Genomic DNA, 26,241 nt, shown 5'->3' on the forward strand with positions numbered 1-26,241 from the left:
GAACAGTTTCAGTGTTTTACAAATGGAAATGGTAAAGCATGACATGGTTTCTGTGCTGAAGAGACAATGCAAGGATAGGACACTAACCTGATCATGAAAACTATTCATCACGTGCTGTATTACTCATACCTTATGGACCCTTATTTGGTTCCCTGTTTCGGTTTATCCTGAATGGTTTCCACTGAATAATTCCTAATCTGTCGAAGACTTGTTAGCAGAGGTTTGTGGAGATTATTGCTGAAAAGGACACACAACTATGTTAACAGATGTTAAATGTTTCAATGTAGTTCACTTTTGTCATTGAGTAGACATTCCTGTTCTGAAAAGAAAGGCACAGTTGCAAATGAAGGCATTTGCAAATGCCATCAATACAATAGTTCTGCATTCAAGAAACCAAGACCACCTGAAGCCTAACACTGTGTGAGACAAGTCATGGCTATGTATTTACAAAAAAGCCAAGAGTATTTACAAAACTCTGTGAGACGTTAATAACACTGTGTGAGCCACTAGAAATGTCAGGATATGTGGCTCACAGCCTGTGAGAGGTTCCAATTCCAAATGACATCCGTGAACCAACAAATCTGGTTCATAGAGACAAATTCGAGACCAAGACCAAGGCAGAGTCAAACCAAGATCAGAAGAATAAGGCAATCTTTTGGTTTGAAAATATTTTACTGACCTTGTAAATGATCAGAATTGGGTTTAAGGCAGAAGAGTGTCAAACACCTTACTATAGCTACCGATAATGAGAAACTTACCTTTTAAAATACCTGCTCAAATTAGGCCTACTACATTAAGTAATGTAGTAAATACAGTGCAAAGAAAACAATTTACTGCTTCAAAGATTCCAAGGCAAATAAACATAAGACCAGCGTACTGCAGCCATAGTAGTGCAACATATTCCTGTGGCTGTACAGTGTACTCCTCTTCTTAATCTATGGCTTCTTACCTGTTCTATTTCTGTAAAGTACTTCATAAACTAGTTTCACAAAAGTGCTGTGTAGGTAAAGAATTAGAATCCCTAGCAAAGTAGATTAACTCATACTATTTGGCATGGTGGTATACGTTTTATTAAAGTTTAAGTGTTTGTTATTGTTGTTGATCAATGACATTCTTCTCCAGTACTCCCTGTAGCAGGTGGAGGGATGAGTCTCTCCCCTGTGATTGGCACAGAGGTGCCGGAAGCAGCCAATGGGGTCTTGACAGCTATTTCTTCAGAACCCTATAGTGAGAATGGCCCACACACCCATGTCCCGGGCTCATTTAAATATGGCGGCAGCAGAGTTCACTGTCCTGGACAGGGATCAGAGGACGGATCCCTGGGAGAGACTGAAAACCATGTGGATGTGGAGACGAGAGTTTGTGACGGGGAGGGATGCTTAGATACTGAAATAGACAGTTCCATGACTCGCGATTTGGACGCTCAACCACACACAACATTATTACCTTCACCACATGCGCTTGACCCCTCCGTTCCCACAGCCACAATAGGCCCCAAAGACACAGAGATTCCCCCAGAGGCCTCTCGCTCTGGTGAGTCCCCGGGCGCAGCTCCACGAGGGGACTCACCCCAACACACAGAATCCAAAGACTCACCTCCACAAGCAGACCCTGTAAGTGCAGACAGACAGCAGACAGACACAGAGACTGTAGAGGTTAGCACCAGAGAAGAGATGGATGGAGACGGAGAGAAGGAGAAACAAGATGAGGAGGATGACGAGAAGAGAGAGAAACAGAGATGGAAGCAACATGATGCGGGAAGCCCAGAGGATGAGGTGAGACACATTTTCTGTTTGAATTAAAACAACTGTATCTATTTAAAAACTCTATTTGAAATTCAATCCATTTTGTTGACTGAGCAAATAAGAAAGAAAGTTCATGTTGAACCCTCATGGACTGTACGCTGGATCATTTTATGGTCTATCAGCATGTTTAGGATGTATTGTAGGCCTTTATTTGTCTAAGGGACTTACTGCAGTGATTTAGGAACAATTACTAACCTCTTCTCCCTCTCTTCTCCTCTTTAGCCCTCAACTCACTACTCCTCCTCGGCCCCATGTCCCAGCACCAGCTCCGCTTGCTCTCCTCCTCCCGCTGGTCTCCTTCCGGCAGACAACATTGCCTGTCCTCCCCATGTCATGGCCCAGGTCCGCGTCCGCAATGTACCTGAGAGAGAGCGCATCGTCCGGGGCATGCAGGACAGCAAGAGCCTGGATGAGATCAGCCAAGCCTGTGGAGGTATGTCATATACCCGGCTTTTATGTGCCATCTGTGAGGGGCATGATAAAAGGACACGTATGGTGATAACGGATATCAGCCCTTGGGCTGATAACTGTTATCGGCCGCTATCGGCTTGATACGGCAGTAGATGACCATCAATGCAAGATAAAGTACTACGACCTGCCAAACAGTCATCCTGAGAGACCTTGCTGATGCTGCGGAAAGAACCCAGCATGTCAGACGTGGCCAACATGGTTGCTGCATTGATAAATGCTATTTTGTCTTTGTGACTAAATAACACTATGGATATGTGATACACAAATTATTGCCGGGGAATTCATCGTTGCCCGAGGTTATCCAACCGACGGTGATAAGCCCTAGGGCTGATACAGCTAGCTGACCAATCAGCACAAGTTAAAGTGCCAACGCATGCTGAACTGTCGCCGCGAGCAACCGTGCTGTGGAAGTAACTCGACATGTTAAACAATACAGTTGGCTGACAACACTATTTTGGATTGTGTGCCAGAATTCATGGCTGAGAGGAGACACTTGAGTTTGGGCGCAAAGGAACCACAACACAGAGCAGTAAATGGTGACCTTCAATGGTTGAAGGCTGTGTACCAACAAGGAAGGGCAAAGCCTGCCAGCTGCCCTTGTGTTCTCAGCCAACTCCCCCACACTGTTTTTGTTTTTGTTCTTTTGTTCAATGTTGACACCGATGTTAATCTATTTATTGAATTAAAGTGTTGATGAAATGCTATTTTCTCATTGTCATGGTGAATAAATAAATCGATTGGTATGTGATACTATGGGTATTGGCCTATTGGGTATGGTTGGATAATCTTTGGCAATGATGAATATCCGAATTATAATTTATATAAATTTATAGTAGGTTTGGGCCAGATAATACACCCCTCTAACAACGACATTGAGTTCCTGCAGTTACGCAGACTGCATCGAAATAACATTTTGGACTTTGCCCAAGCCTAATTACTTGCGCCAGGCTGCGTATGTAGGTAGATAGGTAGCTGTGTGTGTTTTAAGCCTGTAGCCCAATCAGAGACCAACATTTTTCTGGCCATCGCCAGTGGTGATGCCAGTGGTGAGCACACCTCATGGCACTCTCTGCCGGCGCACAAGTACTTGTGCACAAGGCGCACGTTGGCACCTCGACAGAGTGAAGTTCTGTATTGTAGTCATTCGATTCCTGACTCAACAGGTGCCATTACGGATTCTAGAGTGTAAGGATAACATTTTGCAAACCTTTTGTTTTAACATTTTGATTGCAAACAGGTGGTTTGGGGTCCCGGGGAGGAGGCAGAGGGGGTCAGTCGGAGGGCCGCAGGGCTACGATCTCCTCAGCTCTAGAGCTGGAGGGTACAGTTAGCCATGATGGAGATCTGACCCACTTCGTCGCCAAGAACCTGGAGCTAAAGATTAAGATGAGCTCCAAACCTAGCCTGGACTGTAGTGACTGTGAGTACAGGGGGGGACAAGAGTGTGGATGGCATACACATGCATGTTGCAGTATGTACAGTACATGCATGTTTACTGTTTTTGTCTGTTTGTGTATGTGTGCATTGCTTCTGTGGGGTTGATTGTTTGTTTTATGTTTTCATGTTTATATGCAAAAATGCCTAGGTCTTCATAAACAGGACCAAAACCACACATGTTCTAATTATATGGTCTGCTTCAAACCATTTGTCTTTGGTAGCCCCCCCCCCCCTTCCTCCACATTGCTAATATTTGATAGTATTTATCTGTATTAATTTATTCTGTTACCTGCTTAGTTGACTTTGACGTTTTAACTTTCCACACTTTGAAGAACTTCATGTCATAACTTTTGAAAAGCACAACACAAAGTAGGGTTTATCATTATTGCTTGTCCTTAATGTGAAAATGTGATGAATGTAGCTCCTGGATTTTAGTCGATTAGACTCATAGAAATGGATCCGAGACAGAAACGCTGCAATCTGCAATCTATCCACTGTCAGCTGTAATAGCATTTATTGACCAGCGAGTAAGAGAATTGGCTAGCTTAGCACATTGTTATAATGTTCATATTGGATAGTTTAAAACCTCTTTAAGCTGCAATGTGGAACTTTTTTCTTCTTCAATATAACTAGCACATCTGCAGTGGCTGGAGGTGGTCTCCTTTAAATACCATTGCTCAAGGTTTAAGGTGTTATATTTTGATAGTGACAGAAGAGAGAGGCAGGGCAATGACCAAATTCCCTAGTCTGACCCTTCAGGAGTCAAACTTTGTAAATGTTCAATTGAATAGAAAGGACCCCAATTTAAATAAGCCATAGTGCTATCTTGGGTTTCAATCCTTTTAGTAGACCTTGTATCATTCTGAACTGTATTGTCCTGTGCTTTTCCTATGCAAACTCCTAATAAAGTATTTAATCAATCAACAAACAAAATAAATAGCCTAAGAAGGATCCATGTGGTATGCGCCCCAACCACTCGGCCATCGGTTCACCGTGTCTCCTTACTCTTCTATTCTCCTTCTGCCATAGCGAGTTCAAGGAGGTTTACTTCCACCCTATTGCTGTATATTTTATAATTACATCAGTTTATATAAATTAATTTCACACTGTATTGTTGGCAAAAACTATTGTTAAATAGTTGTAACTTTTTTCTATCACCCCCAAACATAAATAATGTTAGATTAAGCGGATATTGCAGGCCTCATTGGCTCTGCAATAAGCAATTACAGTATAATAGCAGCAGCAGCACTGTCCCTGTCCCCTGCCTGCTGGCTCTGCATAGATTACGTTAGAAAGGATGACTCAGGGTCTGTATTTAGACCAGGGAAGCAGGAATGGTGCTCATCTGAGCACTTTATTGTATAACACTATAATACTATATGGCCATTTTGGAAAAATACGACTTTTTTAATCTCTCCCTTTGTGTTTTTGCTTGTGTCTGTATTTCTGTTACACCTTCTTTTTCAATGTGTCTCCATTTTTTACATAATCCTGTGTGTGTCCCGTGTGTGTGTGTGCGTGCGCGTGCAGCGGACTGCTCAGGCCCCATCCATCGGAGCCGGGGATCGTCACGGCGACCAGCGGACATCCCGCCCATCGACCCCGCCGTCCTGCTAGACCTCCAGAGACACACCCAGGAAGTGGCACACAGCGTGGAGACGATGATGCGGAGCCTCAACGGAACCATCCAAAACGTCTGTTAGAATGAACACGCACTTCTCACAAGCACACACAGATATACATACAGTACATAGGGCTGTCACAATTATTACATAATCGTCTAATCGCGATTATTTTTCATAATCGTTTCCATGTTGAAAAAAATCCATATTTTTCTTAAAAGTCAAAAATAGTGGAAATAGCAGATCTACAAGCGACGCGTTGTGAGCTTGTAGATAGGCTATTTCCACTATCAATGTTATTTTTTAGATATAAAGTTGTCAAATATGTCAGTAATTTCTGAATATTTAGGTTATGTGTCATATCTACCATGTGCCACTTCAAAGCCTAAAAGTCAATCTGAAATGTAATTGTCTACGGCAAAAACACAATTAAATTTGCTTGAAGAGAGTTGCTTGAAGTCCAGTGGGAAGTTTCCAAAGTCAGTTACGATTTGGGGTGCTATGGCATCTGCAATGCTTTTTCACACAATATTCTAATTTCTTTTAGATGGATCTGTACATACGGAAATTGAGCTGAATATTATAAATATATACTGATTTATTTTACTTGACAATTCATCTTAGTGCTTAAAGGACCACCTCACCTCTGGGACAACCAGGTCTTATTTTATAGTTGTTTGGGACAAAAGCAACACAATCCGATTCCTGAGTTATTTTTTGTGTCCTAAACAACTATAAAATAAGATCTGGTTGTCCCAGAGGGGAGGTGGTCCTTTAAGTACTGTAATAAAATATTTGCTGTAATATACTGTATATTTTTTAAATCATTCTCTTCTAATGATTGTCTCCTTTTCTTTCTCTCTCTCTCTCTGTCTCTCTCGTCCTTATTCTGTTTGTGTGTGTTCTTCCAGATGACGGCTCTCAGCGTGGGCTACATTCAGACCTATAGAGACTCAGTAGACGGTCTGGGAGAGGCTGTGGACATGAGCATAAAGGTCAGAGTGTGTGTGTGTGTGTGTGTGTGTGTGTGTGTGTGTGTGTGTGTGTGTGTGTGTGTGTGTGTGTGTGTGTGTGTGTGTGTGTGTGTGTGTGTGTGTGTGTGTGTGTGTGTGTGTGTGTGTGTGCGCGCGTGTGTGTGCGTGTGCGCGCGCGCGTGCGCGTGCACACACTAGTTCATATGTACGGGTGTATTTGCTGTGTCATGTCTCTGTTTCTTCACCATCCTCTTGTCTCTGTAGGGAATGTACACACTAATGGCTCGCTGTGAGGAGCTGGATCGCTCCATGCAGCCCATACACACCCTGGCTGCACAGATACGAGATATCAAACGCACCCTGGATGCCCTGGAAGCCATCTGCAAGTAACCCCTCCCCTCCTACCCTGAACCCAGATGGAGCTTGTACACATCCCCGCTGCAAAGATTCAACATCAAGCACATCCTGAGTGTAAACCCGCCCTCCCCCATCCGCCCCCTTTCCTGAGGTAGCACACACTGACAACATTGAGAACAACAATGAAGCACACACCCTAGGGGCCGTTTGCAAATATAACTCCACCTCTTCAATGGCCGCCCGGTGACAAGATACTAAGCGCACATTGGATAGCAACCAATTCAGACGCTTCACTGCTGACTATTGACCTCTGGAATCACTGCTACTAATCACGCTGTTGGATGATTGGTGCTCGTGACGCCCTCGCCCCCACATCCAACCGATAACCTTTGAAGATGACCATACTCATGTTGTTAATCTTATAAGAGGAGCACTTGATTTGTTGATGCGGATTGTCTATAAAAAAAACATGCTCAGACACAACTTTCGGGACACACTTGTTCAAGTGTCTTAAACATTGACAATGGGCAGAATGATGCATGCAAACACACTCTCACACACACACTCTCACACACACACACACACACACACACACACACACACACACACAGAGTTGGGGTAATGTTTGGATGAGTGCCCTGTTTACAGCCTAAGGAGACTGCTAACTGACTGAACGTACGCTCCGTCCAGCCAGCTTGGTTCAGATTGCACTAACCCCTGCTGCCCACACAGGGGAGATATTTCTCCCTCTTTGCTTACAGTATGTGGCGGGCCATATGAAGTGGAACAGGAAATGTGGTTTAAGTGTGTTAGTTTGTAACTCCATGTGATTCACAGTGTTCATCTGTATTTTAGTTCTGTTGATGTATGATTTATCTCAGGAGAGGCTTGCTGAGAACCATTCTGTGTTCCAGCATACTCCTCAGCAAACCTGTTTCACACTCGTACAGGTTCACTCCTGGTAGCTGTCCAATATGCCAAAGTCTTGAGACCTGACTCATGGACACGCCGCTACTAATCCTGATGGTCTGACATTAAGGTTAACACCGCCAACGCTCATGTTTTTAAAAAAGGTCACGTCTCTCTCCTCCCTGTCTGTTGTTAAAGGTGCAGCAGTAGCACAGTAAAATCCTTTGTTTTAAAGCTGCAATCCGTACGTTTTATATTCTTTCCTGGCAGAGGGGTAATTTGCAACTGAATTTGCAACTGTAACAACTGAGATATAAACCTGGGTCTCGTGCTCGCACGGAAGACCAAACATCTACCACTCAAAGGGGACTCATTTAACACTCAGGATTTTACTGTGCAGCTGTTTTATGTAAGTGTAAGCATCGTCTTGGCCAAGGCGCTCAATGAACACAATAGGCTCTATGCACAGCAGCCATATTGGAAATAAATTGGGCCTCTTCCTTACTTCCTTCACAGGTCTTAACAATTATACTAATGAAGGCTCTGTTACGTTCTGGTCAAACAGAGTCAGGGTGCTGATATTGTGCATGTTGGCTCACTGGAAACACTCTGCTACACCAGTGGGTCTCAAAGTGTCCTTGAGGGGGTTCCCAAATGGCCCTTTGTGTCTAACTCTGAGAGTGATTTGTAACTCAGAGTTATGGTGGTCCTTGAAATCAAAACGTTTGAGAACCTCTGCCACACTAAACGGAACAGAGCCTTCATTAGAATCATTGGTAACACCTGTGAAGGAAATAAGAAAGGGGCCCAATTTATTCCCAATACGGCTGCTGTGCAAAGAGCCTATTGGGCATGTTTGTGAGAGGGAAGCCGAATGCAAGGGCAATCTTTGTCGCTGCCCTAGAGACGAATACAGCTTGGTCACAGTGTCTGCCGACGGGTGTTGAGCTGTGAGGAATAGAGGTTATGCACGTCCACTGGGACCCGCCCCCTAATCTAGACTGAGTGGCAAAACATTGAGCAGCATGGATCATTGGAGTTTGGAAGTGCTAGTTGCAAATCACTCAACGGTCCTGCATACCACCTGTTTCTAAATTGCACATAATGCAGGAGGCAGCAGGATGTTTTGTTGTTGAAATCGAGCGCTTCCAAATTCTGACACTTGGAAAAATAATCCCCTGAGCAGAATGTCTTGACAGAAAGTAGCTCATAACATGCCTATGGTGGATTTTTTTTATGAAACAAAAACTTTGTAAGAGGATAATTCAAGCTTTCAGTACAGCCGCAATGTTGGTGAGTTTAACTTTGTTTAATCCAATCAGAAAGGACTTTTCTGTTTGGATGTATGGGCTGTCAATGGCAGAAATTAGTTTTTTTGCCACTCAGTAGGCATTCTCACATAACTTCCAGCAACAGTGATGTCACGCGCATACCCTCCACATGCACTACACATGTGGTTTAAGTGCCATCCCAGCCAGTAAATTTGAGGTTTGACCCAAAAGAAATTGCAATAGTAATGGTTCAAGGTTTTTTATGATCCTTCACTACACCATAGTTTTGTGGGTCTGGTTTTGGCCAGAGGAATGTTTTTCGTGCAAAACAAATGCTTGCAATGGATTCATATTGAAAAAGCCCTAGTTAGACCCCTCACATGCTACTTAAAGAAGATTTTTTGGGGGGTCTTTTTTTTCCTGTATAGTAAGTGAAGGGACCCAAACTTGAACCCCCTGAATTCAACTTGATCCACTGAGAATATATTGGGAAACTTTTAACATTAACATGTTTTTTTTTTGATGACCCTAAGGATCATAAAACACCCTGAATGATTACTATTGCAATTTCTTTTGGGTCACGCCCCTTTTTAGCTTTGATTGACTGGCCTACTAGTACCATGCAGACCAACCAGTAGGGGTCAGCAGTGACAAGACTGTCTGTGGTAAATGACTAAACAGAGAGAGTGGAACATTTTGAGGGGATATTTGAAAAGACTCAAATGCTTTTGTGACAACTAATCCTAACTAATGTTTCCCATGTTCATGAGTTCGTTCTGGTTGTGAATATGTGTGAGTGAGTCACTGACAAGTGTTTAGATCGGCTCTGTTTCCACTCAGTGTATTCAAAACATAATTGAAATATAATATGACTTTTAAAATTAATTTATGAACCACTTAAGCCCTGTATACTTCATTGAACGAAAAATAGAGGATAGATCTGCTATGTTGGGTATTTCTTATTTTTAAATAAAAGAAATAGTAATGCCAGAGTTAATGTTTAAATGACCATACCAGTTGCCTGGTATGATTAGCCCATTGACTAACACTGTCAACCATTTTCATAGCATACTGCTATGGATTCCATTAATTTTCATTACGGTATGAAAACCAACTTGTAGAGACATGAAACTTTCTTGAGATACAGAATCCTACACATAACATATTGTCTCATGCATTGTGAGGCATTTTAAAGTGCAGATTAATGTGAAAAGTCTAGCTGGTAAAAGATTGATTTACAAACTCAATTCACTGTCCATGACTTCTTAACTGTGCAGAGAGGTTTTGACAACATTGACTCATTTGGTCGGGTAAGCACGGTAACGTTTTAATAGAAACTGAAATGTATTGACGCTATTTTTCAAGATTCAATAATTTACGTATTGCCAAAACAACTTTACAGTTGATTTGGAATTTGTCTTGGTGTGCTCAGAGATAACAACAGTACAACTTACACATACATACACACACACACACAGTGTGGTCCTTGAATTAATTCAAAGTAATTAGCCATTATAAAAGACCCAGTTTTTACTGCATGTCTGCTGAGCTAGTGCTGCACTTTGGGTCCAATGCTTTGTGTGTGTGTGTGTGTGTGTGTGTGTGTGTGTGTGTGTGTGTGTGTGTGTGTGTGTGTGTGTGTGTGTGTGTGTGTGTGTGTGTGTGTGTGTGTGTGTGTGTGTGTGTGTGTGTGTGTGTGTGTGTGTGTGTGTGTGTGTGTGTGTGTGTGTGTGTGTGTGTGTGTGTGTGTGTGTGTGTGTGTGTGTGTGTGTGTGTGTGTGTGATGCAGGACAAATGCATGAAGGCATTTTAAATGGCCGCCGTTGTTTATGCTGAATTAGTTCCTGATTTGCCGGTATTGAAGCATAATGGCCCCTGGACCTGTGAAAGTGCCATTTAAAAGGCCCATCACAGGGGGTCCGCTCACTATCCCGACGGGCCGCTGTTCCGACTAGCGTCGGCAGGTTAGTTACTGAGTTACGGTTACTGAGGTTAAGTTTAGGGTTAGTTTTAGTGTCTGTGTCAGTATGCGGACCCCATCACAGACCTAGTGAACATGGGCTATTTTTGGCGAGTGACACTATCGTACAACAAAGTATAAATCAGGCTTAAGGCAGCCACTGGAAACACTGAGCAACATTGTCCATGATTTACCTCAGTACAGAAACACTGACTGTGACACAACTGATAGTTAGAAGACAGACATTAGCAAACAGACCTGACTCAGAATAGACTTGAGGAACACCTGTATACTTGTGTATAATTGCTGTTAATTTAGACCTACATCAGCAATTGGAAAGACAATGCCCCCCACCCCCCCCCCCCCACCCCCTTCCAAAATTGGAAAAAATGGGATTCGCAAATTTGAGGAGGATAGCATGCTCTGAGCACTCTGATCAGGTATCTGATAGCATCGCGGGGCAAAAGATAATCTGGACTATAGCATTGCATTTACAAACCAAAAGCCATTCGTTCTCATGGAGAGCTCTACTGTATGAGATGAGACTGGTAGGTGTGTGATTGCACTAGTGGACAGCTTAATAGTACCAGAACTTAGTACATTTACTAGAGGTTAGGACTAGTATGTGTGTGCATATATTGATGGGTTGGCAGTATGATTGTGAGTGTATTGGCACGCACGTGTTTTGGTCGCAGTGTGGTTCAATTTGTTGTTGGGTCAAAAAACTCTTATCTTCTTATACTTGAATTGAATATTTCATTTAAACGTTTGATTTCATTAGTCTTAACTGGTTATGAAATGCATTGTTTGTTTGGTTTAAGAATATGGCAAAAAACAACATTACTATTTTCTTTTTTTAATCTGACAGCAGTATGCTGAAACGGCTGAAACTGGACAGTTTCTACTCAAGTTTAAATTCCCCATACTCGGAACTCACTAAAGGTAAAACTAAAACCTCTGTTCTAGGCTTTGTCCTACCTACAGTATCATTTGTGGATTTAAACTAAAGTGACATTTCCTAATCTCTGTTGGTATTCAAAATAGGTCACCGTCTTCTTCATGGTGTATCCTTGGCTTGCGTGATGAAGTCTACCACAATAACTGCAATGTATGTCTGATTAAGTGCTGGACCTGTTTAAGAATCTTAAAAAAAAAAAAAAAAAAAGGCTCTGGATATCCAGCTGATCCACAGCCCCTTACAGTTGTCAGAGCCTGGGCATTAACCTTGATTACAATGGTGACGCTTGTTTTTAGCTGCTATGAAAAGGCCAGCTTTCCTTGTTGAAGTCAGCTATCACACTGTGTATGTTTGAAATTGCCCTAAACCGTCTGTGTTTTCTTCAGCAACTGTCTTTTCTGTTGTCATTACTAATTACAAACTGCAATTTGCTTATTTCTGTGCAAAAAATGTGGGGGCTGCGTATGAATTCTGTCTTTCAAACACTTTATCCTTGGATTTAGTAGCAAAAGTCTACAGTGGTTTTCAAGCCTCTTGATTCAGGTTTCAAAATGGGTCATACATATATATGTGGTTATGTTACTCTAAGTTCACAATGTGACGAGAGCAACTGTACATTTTAATTAGACCACGGGACCCCTTGGTGACAAGGAATCTGCTTACTGTCCCAGACTAAAGATACCGCCTACATCATACATATTAGGAAAAGAGGTGTCAGGGCACTTTGGGGGTTTTGAGAGCACATTTTGGCTCTAACAAAGCATGTTTGTGATGGGAGACGAGATGAAATTGTGTTTCTCTCGTTGGTAATATAAATATGATTAATTAATATTCTGTTGTACAATCAAATGCACCTGTGTAAATATGATCTTTCTGTAACTAAACAAATGATTTAGCTATCCTCTGTCTTGAGTGTATATTTTAAAGAAAAATAAATACATTTACATGAGCTGTAGAAGAAGAGTTTTTCAGTTTTTACATTACTAGACTGGTTAACATTGCAAGCCGGAAATTATGCTAGTTGAAAATGTACCCGTTGTCAGAGTAACCACTGGAGATACGTGAAACAGAAATAAACACAGACAGACATACATTTCACACATTTGTTGTAGTATATATTTTTGAAGTATCACTGGACATTGAAGAAAAACATTCAAAAGCCATATAAACAAAGCTGGTATGACAAAACTGTTCGTTGAACAGAAATTAAAACTTTCTTGAGGATTATTGTGTCCATATACTGTACAGTACTGCATTTTTTAAAAGTAACAGAAAATAAACCTCACTGTGAGAGTTTATCAAACACCAGTTACACCAGTGTTGAATTGTCCACAGTTTTAGTAAAGGCGCTGGCAGATATGAATTGGGTTAGGGTTAGGTACGTTTTTTGCTGTGCTTGGTCCCAGCATATTACAATAAGCAATAGCCGAATAGAAACTATTGGGGAACTGAGATTTTGTACTATGATAATTTGTCACCATGTTTGTAATAATTTATTTTGACTTAACACTGTTTTTATTTAGTTTCAAAAGAGGACTTTAATAGGATCAAGGCATTAAGATCTTGTACCACAGCCAAAAGGTACTTCAATGGAAATGTTTGCCATGACAAGTGTGCCTCTCTTCCTTTAACTCAGATTAGACATGTTTTGGATCAGGCATAACTAAGTAGCCAGATAAGGAATATGCAGGGTTGAACACAAGTGTTTATACCATACAGTACAGTAGCATCCCAATAATTACTTGGATCCTAGATAAGGCCTTGAGTTTGCAATGCCAGATGCACCTTCTTCCCCCTGTGTATAGCAAGCAGCAGCAACAGAGCATTCAGGATTGGGGTAATGACAAGATGTTTATACCATATGGTCCTTGGCTTATGGGGCTTATGCTGTAGGCATGTCTCTTTCCCTTTAACTCAGCCTTAAGCTCAAATTCAAAAGGGTTTATACACATGCCACTAGCCACACTGTAGCAACAGAAGATTCATCACATGTCAATGGTGCTTTGGTGCTTCTAATGAAGATCACAGGCTTGCCATTTGAGCCATATGTCCTTCCCATTAATATTACTAGTAGCTTATTTAATTACAGGCCATGGGACATTAGTTGGGAACAATACTGTTCCATATTCCAAAGGTACATCCGTTGAGGGCCTGGAGCTTGCCATGCCAGGCATCTGTCCTTTTCCTTTGGTCTATAGGCATCAAGAGAAATGTCAGGACTTGGACCACAGCCTGTAGCTTCTTCCACTGATGACCCAGGAGTTGACCTGCTCATTTACCCTTATTTGTCCAAAGAACTTAGGACCAGGTCCCCAAGCGGTCGTCTGCACCATGGTGCTAAAGTGCTTCCACTGAAGGACTCTGACTTGTTCCCCAAACTCACTTTTGGCTTCACTATTTAAGGGTCCAGGCACGTGGCAGTTGCTAACAGCAACAGAAAAACAGTCAGTAATGGGGCACTGAGTGGTTTTGTACAATCGTCTGTGGGTTTTTCCAGAAATGGCTTTGGACCTCCTGTACCAGCGATGCTGCTTTCTCCATCATAGTCATCCTCATAGACACTCATCTCTGTGGATGCACCTGTAGGTCCCACAACATCCCCAGCCTTTCCTTTGCCTGCTCCCCCAATAGGAGCACCATCCTTGGGGGACTGCTGGTCAGGGATGGCTGCATTATTTGACGTTGTGAACCACTGGCACTGGAAGTCTTTCTTCCAGACCTCAGCTGGGTCTGGCTGGTCAGGGCTGGTAGATGTGACTGGTTGGTCTGTTGCTGTTTCCATCTGAGGAAGAAATTCGAAAATCATGTTGCTTAGTCTTCATGAAAAAAAACAAAGAATAAATATGACTATAAAAGAAAAAAATACATTTGAATTACATTACGTAAAGCTTCTTTTTACATACATTTTTACATAATTGTATTATTTTTTTTATATACGTTTAAAAAATAATATAATTACTGTGGGGATGGCTTACAGAATTCAGGTGGAGGTAGGCGGAGCTGTCAGGGTTCAGGCGGACACATCGACCACGGCCCTCGCACAGGGAGGTGGAGCAGAGACGGGTTGCCGTGGTAACATTGATGGAGTAGGGCCCCAGGACCTGACGGACAAACTGTGCCAGGTCTGAACACTCTCTCTGTTGAATGGACATGCGCACACGCACACAAGCACACGTACGCACACGCATGCACATGCACGCACACAGAGGTGAAATAGTGAATAGATAGGTGTGTTATTTGTATGAGAACATTTCCTCGGTTCATTTGCAAAACTTGCCCTTAACTTGTCAACCATCGACCATGAAATTGGAAGAGATATAAAAAGCTCTGAACTACAGCGGTAACATTTTCACAGTACGCGCGACACGTGTAAAAATTAATACCATAAATAATTCATAAAGGAGCACGGAGGGAAACGGAACGGATCAAAGAGAACGGAAAGGGAGATAAGTGTGTCTCTGTAGGGCTTGAGTTGAGACTGAGACATCACACTGTCATCATACTAGCATTGTTTACCTCCGTCTTTGTTTCGTCTTTCTCCCAGATGACAACTCCTGCTGCTCCCATGGCGGCACTCTCTCCTATGGTGTTTACAAGGTCAGCCTGTAGAAATATCACACACACACGCACACACGCACGCACACACACACACACACACACACACACACACACAAAGTCAGTCTCCTACATACACAGTCGAACACATTAGATCTGTCCTTGTAATATTTATTCATACGAGGAAGATTTTCCAAGCATTATATTCAGCAACTCTTTGCTTCCTATTAATGCAGATGCACACATGCCCACAGCTCACTACTACAGTGTGCTGTTGGTAAGGGCTGGACAATATGGCCAAGATTTAAATGACCTCCTGTACTACTTTGATATTCAAATGGTCACAATTTGATCCCTTTCATCAAATGTATTTTTCACCACTTAAACCCTATACTTTTCGTTGACTGGAGTCCCCCAGGGGTCTATAATAGCCCCCTTCTGTTTTCGCTCTACAACAAGTATCTTAGCCGAAAATAGCAGATTTACAAACTCACGAGCTTGTAGATCAATTTATCAGTTATGCCTCAATCTGATATATTATTAAGATAATTCCTTTTTTAAACTCACTTGTGACAGGAAACTATTGGTTGAGGCATAGACACTCTTCACCAATGGGAATACAGGTAGATCAAAGGATGTAGTGGGCAGAGATGCCACTCTCAGTGCTTCTCTGATCTGATTGGACAAATACAGCCTGGCACCACCCTGCAGAAAAAAAGGTGAAAAGGCATTTTTTTTATAATACAAATGGTTAAACATAGACTGGATACCAAACAATGCATTATATTTAAGGTAATTATTTCGTATTACTTTTGTTTTAATGCAGTCTAAATGGCTCCTTCACACTGAACGTGGTTTGTGCTGCGCTTGCCACTGAGAAGCAGAGGGGTTGCTGTAAATAACTTTCAAAACTTCTAGTGGGACTACATCACTAGACAACATCTATGTCTGCTAAATATTCTGTATGGAAATTATCTGTATATCTGTACCTCATTAATTGAATTCAGAAACTGAAATAGCTCCTGTTTCCTTTCCAAGCTTGCTGGATGTCTTGTTTCTCGTTTATTCCCTGACAGTGCATAGTGGTCAAAGTTCAGTTACGCTGAACACTGCATGCTCTGCATTGAGCATTGCATTGGGCATTGCTTGACAGAGCAGCAAACACAGCGCAACTTCAAGCCATTGAAAATAATGAGTTTCAGAGTGCAGCGGTGCTGGTAGCACGTTCAGAGTGAAAGTCCCGTTTAGACCTGTTCTATCACTGTTTTTGAAGAACTCAACATTATTTCCCATAATTTTCAGATACCTGCAGCTTCTCCAGTGTGAGGAGGGGGTAGAGGGCAGAGGACCGTTTCCATAGCCACAGCAGCTGATCATTAAGGGCCATCTCCGTGGCAGGGCAGCGGGTGTAATTGGCTGAGTCAGTGTTGTAACAGCTGGGATACGGGGAGACGCCCCATAATGCTTTGGGCCGTAACCGCCTGACCTCCCGTAGGGTCTCCATCAGAATGGACCTCGCCGCTGCCTCAAAGTCCACCTGTGATGATGACATCATAAATATCAAACAAAGATTTCCCTCCCTGCTCCTTCCCGTCCTCTATTCCTGCCACTCCTCTACTCCGCTTACCCTTTGTTCCTTTGGCTCCTCTTAACGTTCTCCTCCTGTTTCTTTACTCCTCTCTGCGTAAATATTTCTACCTCCTTTCCCTTTTTCTCTGGACTTCATTGTTCGCTCCCCATCTCCTCCCAGTTGCCTTATTTTCATTGTTAACTTTTCCTCCCTCCTCCCCTTTCACTGCCTTTATTTCTCCTCCTCATTACTTCCCCTATTTATCTATAATTCTTTCTCTCCCTTCATACCTGTGACCATTTCTCCACCTCTTCGGGTGTCCAGTCAGGGAAGAAGGCCTTCAGCATGGCCCTGGACGCCTCCAAGTACACAGCCTTCTTCTCTTTGTTCCTCGCCCACTGGGGAGCCCACTCCGCCCAGCGCAGTACCCCCAGGCCCAGGTACCTCGGAGCAGGTAAGGCCGCCACTATGTCCTCCCCGGTCTTCTGGAGGTGGTTGTCCAGTCTCGTGTGCTGCGGGAGACCCCTGTTGATAGCTGTGTCTCGGTCCACAAAATACGGGTAATTACCCAGCGTGTCCTCATAGAAAACGGCCACCCGGCCCTCCCGTTCCAACCCAAAGGTTCTGGGGTCCGGTCGTCCGGCGCAGGAAGAATCCGGGATCCCCCAGAAGATGATGAAAGGTTGGCCGGAGAGGAGAGGGGCACGTGCTGGCTTGGGAGGACCAGCCATGCTTGGATCGGGGGAGTTGGACACGAGAACGAGGAGGAAGAAGAACCGAACAGGAAGGAGAACCTCTGTAAAAGGATTCAATCCTGCCTCTGTCCACGCCATTGAAGCATCTGCCCGCCTGTTTCTTACTCCTTCAGGCCTTCACAGCCAATCATGTTCCTGGAGGAATGAACAGAGGAAGATGGGGTGAAGGATGGAGGGACAGAGAAAGATATTAATAATGATTTTATTGTAGACTGTTTTTCCTGAATACGATTTCAGTTTCATGTGCAAGCATGTAAATGACAAATAAATAAAAAGGAAAATATTTTGTTCAAAACGGGACACTCCTACAAACTTTGGAAGCCAATCTTAGCCAATCTGGATGGAATATGAAAAATCTTGATCACATCACTATAGAGATAATCTGTATTGATTTGCGTGATGTTTGGACAAAATCTGTTGTCTGATGTTTGGACAAAATCTGCTGTGGAGTAATATAAAAACATCAAAAGTGAGCGGTGGTGCGTGTGTGTGCGCGTGCGTGCGTGCGTGCGTGCGTGTGTGTGTGTGTGTGTGTGTGTGTGTGCGTGCGTGGCCGTGTCCGTGTGTGACACAACAGTGCCACTTGGTCACCAGCGGTATTGCAGCTCATGCTACAATAGGAGGGACAGGGAGACATAGATAGGTGCTGCTCATAAATGTGTTTTGCAAAACTCTTCCTCCTGGTGGCCCTATAACAATGCCGATGTGAAAGGAGTGTGTGTGCATAGTAGCTTCATGCCAATCGGTCCAACTGTGGCAGAGATTAGCTGTTCACAAACGGTCCGAATATTTTCTTCTTCTTCAGTGAGTTTGCTCAGTAACTGCAAACACTGAAAGCAAGTTGTCCTGCGTGTTAAATAGTTTAAGTATCCTTCCTCTTCCTTACTTTTCTACATGTTTAATTTCCATAACATCAATGAACCACCGTTGGTCTGCTCTTCCATTGTTTCCATCAGCCTATAGCAGTGATTCCAGCCGGAACCTGGTTCAAATGCCTACAAGTGTCCATGGTTGGAGATATGACAGGTAATGGGCTGCACTTGAACAAGCTCACCACATGCAATTTGAAATCCTTTTTCTATTCTCAATTCTGCCACTTGAGATTGCGCTGGTAGTGGTACCAAAATTCCTCTATGCAGGAAAAACCCAAAACCGTATAAATTAGGCCATAGGACCACAATGGAAACAAGTCCCCAGGACTTTTTGGGGTTATCCTTTTAGCCTCAATGTCTCTGTACTCAATCAATCAAAACCTATTCTAGTTTTTTCCCATGTAATAAAAATATAGCCCACTTCCCAGCAGTAGTAAGCTACTGTGATATGGTGCACCTAATGACACTTTTTCTTTGCTTTCATTTGTGCCCCAGTACCACTATTGCCCACTCAAATGTCTGTAGTATATTGTGTGGGGATGACCTCTCATAAATGTTCCATTCCCTTGAAAATGTAGCAGAACAAGAGGCGGCATGAGGACAATCCTACAGTGTCCTCATGCTAGACACAGACAGACAAATGGTCTCTTCAGGGACTACCATTATGTATAGGGCTTACATGCTGGTTTAGGGCTTTCACCCAGGTGAGTTGACACCTGTGCACTATTAATTTAATTACAGCTCAAGGACATTTGTTTTATCGATTGATTCATCTGTTTGGTTATTTCATTAATCTGTTATTTAAGACATACATATAATTTGTCAATTGATAAATCTAACCCTTAATTCAAGATGGTTGCAGAGTAGGGGGACTGGTTAGTTAGAGCACTACTGCAAAAAATGTATGTAGCATTGAGTGTGCAAAACCTAATTATTGGCCTATGTAGCATGGAGTGAGCAAAACATAATTATTGGCCATTGTTTGACAATGGAAACCATTTCCTATTTGTCACGATGACCTTCATCATGCTCTTCCCCACTGACTACTGTGAGTCACTCTGTAATTTGTCTTCAGTGTGATGAGACAACGCGCTAGTGGACATACACCCTCCAGGCTCCAGCCTTCTCACAGGATGAGTGTGTGACTCATACCCCAGGCTATTCAGGAGAACAATGAATGCATCAGCAAGACTGAGGTAAATACAGGGATGGATGGACGGACGGACGGACTGACGGACGGACAGACAGACAGACAGACAGACAGACAGACAGATGATGTATGAATGGACAGATGATGGGATGAATAAGTATATATAGATGAAGCTGTATATGGAGCAGATAAATTGCCCTAGAATATACGGGTAATTTGTGCATCACTAATGGGATACATTAGACTTGCATATCTCTCTTTGTCCTGGTGCAATACTGTGTATATTACACATGTGCATCTTTCCACATTTGACTGATTATAATGGGTGGCAGTTGTTAGAAGGAAGAAAGAGAATCAGATTATACTTAACTGACAGGGCTTGTAATTCAGGTTCATTTTACTGGGGCAACACAGTGGCTTGAAGGTTAGACTGGCCAGCCCATAAGGAAAGGCCTCAGGATTAATATTTTCTGCAGCCATGTCTCCTGTCAAAGCAGCCTTGGCAATAACATTGAACCTGCTCAATCACTGCAAGTCACTCTGGAGTCTGGATAAGACTGTCAGCTTAATGGCTAAAATGGAAAATAGAAAATATGGTCACTACTCTTGCGGTATCTTGAATCAGATGTGAGGTTCATTTCTCTCAAGGGAGGGGAGGAGCAAGGACGAATTTGAGTGTTAATGGCAGATGACATCACATTGTTAACATTTTAGTGTCATGTTTTTCTTCACCAAGCAATTGTCACACTGTGGGAGGAAGAGCATGCACGTCATCATAAAATTACTTCTACGAAGGGGTGCCTCGTGAGTCGTGACTCAGCCAGTTTGTGTAGTCTAGTCTCGCACAGCCAGGGCCTAAGAATTCAAAACCTTAATCTTGCTCTTTTACATTTAAAAAAGAGCAGATTAAGGGGGGGTGCTTTCAGGTAGGAACTGCTTGGTATGGAACATTGCAGGCTTTCAGCCAAGAGGGCCCAAATGCCAGAAGGTATATGCCCAGAATGGGGATGTTAGGGTTCATGTGGTTATGGATAAATTATAATGATAATATTTTCAGATAAGACAACACTTTTACAAACACAATTACAAAAATAAATAGATTTAAAAAAAGGCTCAGCTGAAATTGAGTGGTTGTGCAATGTGAGGTATATTTTGACAAATTTGACAAATTTACAGATTGATCAACATTGTATTTCTTCTGTGGAAATTATTATATAATCATTTAACGTATATAATTATTTAGTTGAATACACTGTTCTGAGTGAGCTAGCCAAGTGTAAACTGCAAATGTGACAAAAATAAATGAAAATCGTAATCAACTATAAAGGCTACATACAGTATGATGTGCTATTTAAATTTACAAACTTTAAAATAAAAATGATATTGTGCATTTTTCTATAATCCACCATAAATCCTCCCCTCCAGTGGAATAAAGTAATCCTGACTGAATATCAAAGTGATCCCAATCCTGTTTTGGGGTTTTGAACTACTGTACACAAAATTGAAATCTGATCATCTTAACGTTTTAAAGAGAGAAAATGCATGCACATCTTAGTCAGTGTCTAGGTACTGTACAAATGGCAGATCAACAATAAAATAGAACAATGTCCGCCACACACTGGTTCTCAGCTCCACTTGTTAATGATCATCAGGAATTTTTAATTCAAAATTCTGGATGAAGAACTTTCTGTTTGAAACACTGAAAGTACAGCAATAACTGAGAAACAGTGTGCAGACTTTATTCTTTTTTATTAAAGTTTTTATCTCTTGGGCCCAGTGCCCATGAGTACAAAACTTTTAATCCCTTTCCGACCGAGTGGATAAGATTTGGATTTTGGGTTGTTCAAGAAAGAAAAAAAAGTAAAAAAAAAAAAAAAGAACAGGATTGAGTTGGCTTTGATATTCGATCAGATCAGGATCAAATCCTAGCTTTAATCTGGATCAATACTTCAATACAAAAACATTGGGAACAAAAAAAATCTGGATTTCCTTGATCCCACCGGAAGGCTGGCTTTGGTTTATTTTGTTTTTATTTACCCAGGGTAGGTATGCTGAGCACGAGTGCTCTTTTTCAGAGACAACCTTCACAATCTCTCTCTCTCTCTCACACACGCACGCACGCACGCACGCACGCACGCACGCACGCACACACACACACACACACACACACACACACACACACACACACACACACACACACACACACACACACACAGACACCTATCCAGAGTTTTACAGCCAGTCCAGGAGATCAAACCGGGAACCTTCTTATTGCCAACGTGCTCCTCTAACCTTTAGGCCAACGCTACCCCATGATTACAACTAAAATGGTACATTTGCAGCCTTTATGATTGTTTAACATAATTTATTTTTGTCACATTTGCAATGCACAGCAACAATCCTACTCTGCTTTGAAAACCAATCCTGATACCATCCCAATATGAAGGACCGGCCTAACGCTTCTGTGATGCTGTTATTTTATTCTTTAAATCTCTGAATTGTTTACACGCAGTTGTAGTCCATTCAATGAATAATGATTTCCCCAGATATATCAGCGGGCTAGTCCCGTTTGGCCGGTGTAGCGATAGGGCGGTGTAGCGATAAGGCGGTGTACAGACTGTAAAGCAAGCGATCTTCATCCCATTCATGCGTTTAAATAAATATAACGATTGCATTCACCACGGCTTCGTAACTCGCGCGGCGCTCCGCCGGCCGCGCGGCCCTGGCCCAAGGTCCGCTGGCCTTTGCGCCGCTTGCAATGTCGTGGACAATAACTGTGACATATAACCATTGTATTGCTCATCAGTACGGTAGGAGAGCCCGTTCATACATTTGCCCCTGTTAGTCCACTTCGCCGTCGCTACACCGCCCTATCGCTACACCGCCCTATCGCTACACCGGCCAAACGGGATTTTCCCATATCAGCAGGCAAGACGTTTGATCGTCTGGCTAGCTACACAACACCAGTTGTACAGACTGTCACTGTGCTCCCTGTGAGCATGATCGGGTTTGAATCCCCCCCCCCCTCCAGTCTCACATGTCTCTTCCCTCTCTGCCCTTGGTTTCCTGTCTCAATGACCTATCTGAAATAAAGCATAAAATGCCGAAAATAAATCTTTAAAAAAAGGATTTCCATAAAGAACGCTGTGGTAGCAGAAAAAGCTTCTAGACAGGCTTGTTAGCGTTGTCAACATTCCTCCCTGAAGCCATGGCTAACTGAGCGCCTGCTAACAAGCTGTTTGAACAAACTTCTGTCCCCAAAATGTGACACAGCGTGACGTAAAACTAAACTTCAAAATGCCATGGTATCTTTTATACAACTAATAATGTCAAAGGCATGCCTTTAATACAAAATACAATTTCTATTCCACAACTAGAGTCCAGCCACACTTCAGGATCATCTAAGGCAGTGATACTCAATATTCTTTTTTAATTTCAAGGACCCCCTGTTTGATATGTATTTGGTCACAGACCCCCATTTGACGCGATTTCTATCTCTGGGACCCCAATCTACAATGTAAATGTAACTCTGAGAGTGTACAGTACCTAATGGGTACAAGGGACCCCGGGGGGTCCCCGGCTCCCACGTTGAAAACTGATTTAGGATGTGATTACTTGAACTATATTAAATCAGAGAGCTTTTTTTGATATTCAGATTACTGTAATCCTATTACTTGTAAATCCTTTACTCTTCCTGCTTGTAGTGAATGATAAATACTGATTAGTAGCCTAATCCACTCTTAAGCTTCTGGTCTGTGTTTACAAGTCTGTCTGGAGATTGAGCCTGGACCCCATCCTCCTCCAGGTCAAAGGGGATACAACCATAGTAGAGTTACAGGTACATTACAACCATAGTAGAGTTACAGATACATTACAACCATAGTAGAGTTACAGGTACATTACAACCATAGTAGAGTTACAGATACATTACAACCATAGTAGAGTTACAGTATATATAAACTTTATTACAGGCTCAAGGCCCACAGGGTATGTGTAGTATACATGCGTGCAACCCTGACTAGCCAGCCGGGTACAGACTAGACATATAAATACTGTACAATAGTCTAGAGGGTATGCGCATGCATAAAATGAATGGCAAATAAGTGGCAAAGTGAGTGGCAATGTGTGTTTAATGTAGTTTAATGCAAACAGATAGGACTTTTCTTTTTGTATGTATGGGCATTTCCACATAACTTCAGGGTATGGTGATGATGTCACGTGCATACCCTCTATAGCAGGGTTCCCCAATAGGCGGCCCGCGGGGGGCTACTGTCTGGCCCCCACCAACCCCAGTAATAATGGTGTTATAAGAGCAGCAACAACACTAGTTTAACGTCGTTGTTGGGTGGAAATCTTGTATCTCCAAATTTGTACGTTCTTTTGCAAATCATACAAGGCCATCGCACAAAAGTAGTGAAAACAGCAGATCTACAAGCACACAACGCCTTGCGGTGCGAGGCGCTGTGTGCTTGTAGATCGGCTGTTTTCACTAGTTTAAATAATTTTTAATATGATAAATTCAAAACGAACGGTTTTGGACATACAAGAGTTTCACCCGACAACGACGAAAACTGTCGCTTGAGTAGCTGGAGTAGCCGGAACGCCACCGTCACTCTCTGCAATGTTGTGGCCCTCGGCTTGGTACCCTAGACATAATTCGGCCCTTGGGGAAAACTAATTGGGGAACCCTGCTCTATAGAGAATGCTTTGGAAAGTAGATTGAACGGATAACGTATAGGATGCATATATATTATGTACGTGAGTTGCATGTAGACGTGGTTACAGCTGAATTTGATTGTTGCCACTTGAAAGAAAAGTTACTAGATGTTCTCTGACGTTTGCCGGTTATCATTACAAGAGTTACTCATTGAATGTTTTGAAAACATAGTTTTGGCCCAGTATTTGTGATATTCATAAACATGGATATTAGGTAATCCTGTTAGGCTATAATCCCAAATCTGGTGGTACTGGTCTTCCTCTAGACTAGAGACAATTATTCAGGTAACCCAGGATTGCAGCATACTCTCATCATCGTTTCTGATGGACACCTTAATACAAGTCAGGCATTCTCAATGGTGCAGTAGCCCTACTTAAAGGATACCAGGCTCAATACATGTACATTACACTGTACTAGCAAAGCTGCATAGGTGAAATTAATGTTTTTGTGTGAAGCAAGTCCATGCTGAATTAATCTCTCAACACCACTGCCCTAAACATGTAGCGTTGTTGTTAGTAGGAATCAACACAGATGCTTCCGGGAGGAAGTGGATCAAGAAAGGGGAGGAGCCAAAACAAATTCCTGTTTCTACACAAAAAAGTAGTTGGTGCCCCAGAGGCACCATGCGCCACCAAAAACTTTTTTCTGGGTTTCCAGATTGTGGCTGAATTGAACATTAGACAAGTTATATTACACATAATGTGAGGGAAGCATGCTAACATTATGGCTATTGAAGAAAGGAGAGAATGTGTGGCTTAGGCACGAGGGATTTACTGATTTATAGATGTGACAAATAATTTAAGGTGTGTTCATGTTTCTACTGGCCTTGACCTTCCTTAAATGTTATCACACAGCTATGCAAATTTGAAGGTCAAGCTGACCTGTGGTGTGGACCTGCTTGAAAACATGCGCGCACACACGCACGCACGCACGCACGCACACACACACACACACACAAGTCTGACTTGCGCTGTGGCATAGTGTGATGGTTGCGTGCATGTGGGCATGGCCTGGGTTGTGAGATGGCCGTGACTTTCACTGATTCACTATGAAAAGGGGGGGGACTAACAAAGGTCTCCCTTTCTAACTTAAACTTTATTGTAGACAACTTACAAGGCTTATATTTAGCTTTATAACACATGCTGGAGTTATTTCACTGATGTGTCGCTATACGCACTGCACTATTGGGTTGTGTTGGTAGAATTGAGTACTATTGCTGTGTTGATATGGCGTTGAGATACTTGTGTTGCACTGACTAGCATTGACTGTTATGTACACTTTTGTTTGGCACTGCTTTATTAAGTTGTGCTTTGAGTATTGCTATTTGTGTGTGACGTGACACTTATGAGCGTTGAATGTTTCTTGGACACTTCATGTATAATGTTACAGTCAGTTTGGGTAACTCAGTGAGATTGGGGTAAGAGCGCTCGTTTTGTAGTTCACCACACACCCCTAACACCACCTGGATCAATTTACTTTGATTAACCTTAACCTCAGTAAAACTATGCCTAACCCTAACCCTAACCAACGTGGGGTGAGGCGCTATCATTCCTGCCGACGCTACGTTGTTGTTGTTGTTTTGGATCAAAGCGACCGCTTGTTCCGCCCCGCGCCGCATGACGAGTGCTCCTGTTCTCAATTTCACTGAAACTCAAAAAAACGGTGACATATATATTCTTCTTTTTATTGTGCCTTGCTTTTTTTAACTGTACACAACAGTACTCTTTATCTTTTTCTTAATTCTTTGTAACTTGTAACCTTAAACTGCTGTGCTGCCGCTGGGCAACTGAATTCCCCCCCATGGGATAATAAAGGTATCTATCTATGTCTATAAGGTTTCGTTATCCTGCATTGGTTG

At 42.5% G+C, this 26,241-nt stretch overlaps 2 protein-coding genes across 2 annotated transcripts; one reads left to right on the forward strand and one right to left on the reverse strand.

Moving 5' to 3' along the window:
- The first annotated feature begins 348 nt into the window (after positions 1 to 348).
- Positions 349 to 9,743, forward strand: borcs6 (BLOC-1 related complex subunit 6). The gene is made up of 6 exons (XM_080733490.1): positions 349 to 1,775; positions 2,028 to 2,238; positions 3,514 to 3,696; positions 5,244 to 5,407; positions 6,247 to 6,330; positions 6,574 to 9,743. Exons 1-6 carry the CDS (start codon positions 1,146 to 1,148, stop codon positions 6,697 to 6,699), a joined length of 1,398 nt encoding a protein of 465 aa, XP_080589616.1. The 5' UTR covers positions 349 to 1,145; the 3' UTR covers positions 6,700 to 9,743.
- A 4,419-nt stretch (positions 9,744 to 14,162) lies between these two features.
- On the reverse strand, positions 14,163 to 17,722 carry LOC308290719 (hyaluronidase-1; the record flags this gene model as incomplete). The annotated part of the gene is made up of 7 exons (XM_080732628.1): positions 14,163 to 14,188; positions 14,285 to 14,546; positions 14,740 to 14,901; positions 15,281 to 15,367; positions 15,887 to 16,024; positions 16,626 to 16,856; positions 17,180 to 17,722. The coding sequence occupies 7 exons, from the start codon at positions 17,720 to 17,722 to the stop codon at positions 14,163 to 14,165; spliced, it is 1,449 nt and encodes a 482-aa protein (XP_080588754.1).
- Positions 17,723 to 26,241: the final 8,519 nt, after the last annotated feature.

This window comes from Nannobrachium achirus, assembly GCF_963921795.1.
Source record: "Nannobrachium achirus genome assembly, chromosome: 9".
Lineage (NCBI taxonomy): Eukaryota > Metazoa > Chordata > Actinopteri > Myctophiformes > Myctophidae > Nannobrachium > Nannobrachium achirus.

Excerpts from the sequence above, each read along its gene's own strand:
- borcs6 (XM_080733490.1), top strand. The coding sequence starts at position 1,146 with ATGAGTCTCTCCCCTGTGATTGGCACAGAGGTGCCGGAAGCAGCCAAT. Across the intron at positions 1,776-2,027 it reads CGGGAAGCCCAGAGGATGAG|CCCTCAACTCACTACTCCTC; the intron begins GTGAGACACATT and ends TCTCCTCTTTAG. Across the intron at positions 3,697-5,243 it reads TAGCCTGGACTGTAGTGACT|CGGACTGCTCAGGCCCCATC; the intron begins GTGAGTACAGGG and ends GTGCGCGTGCAG.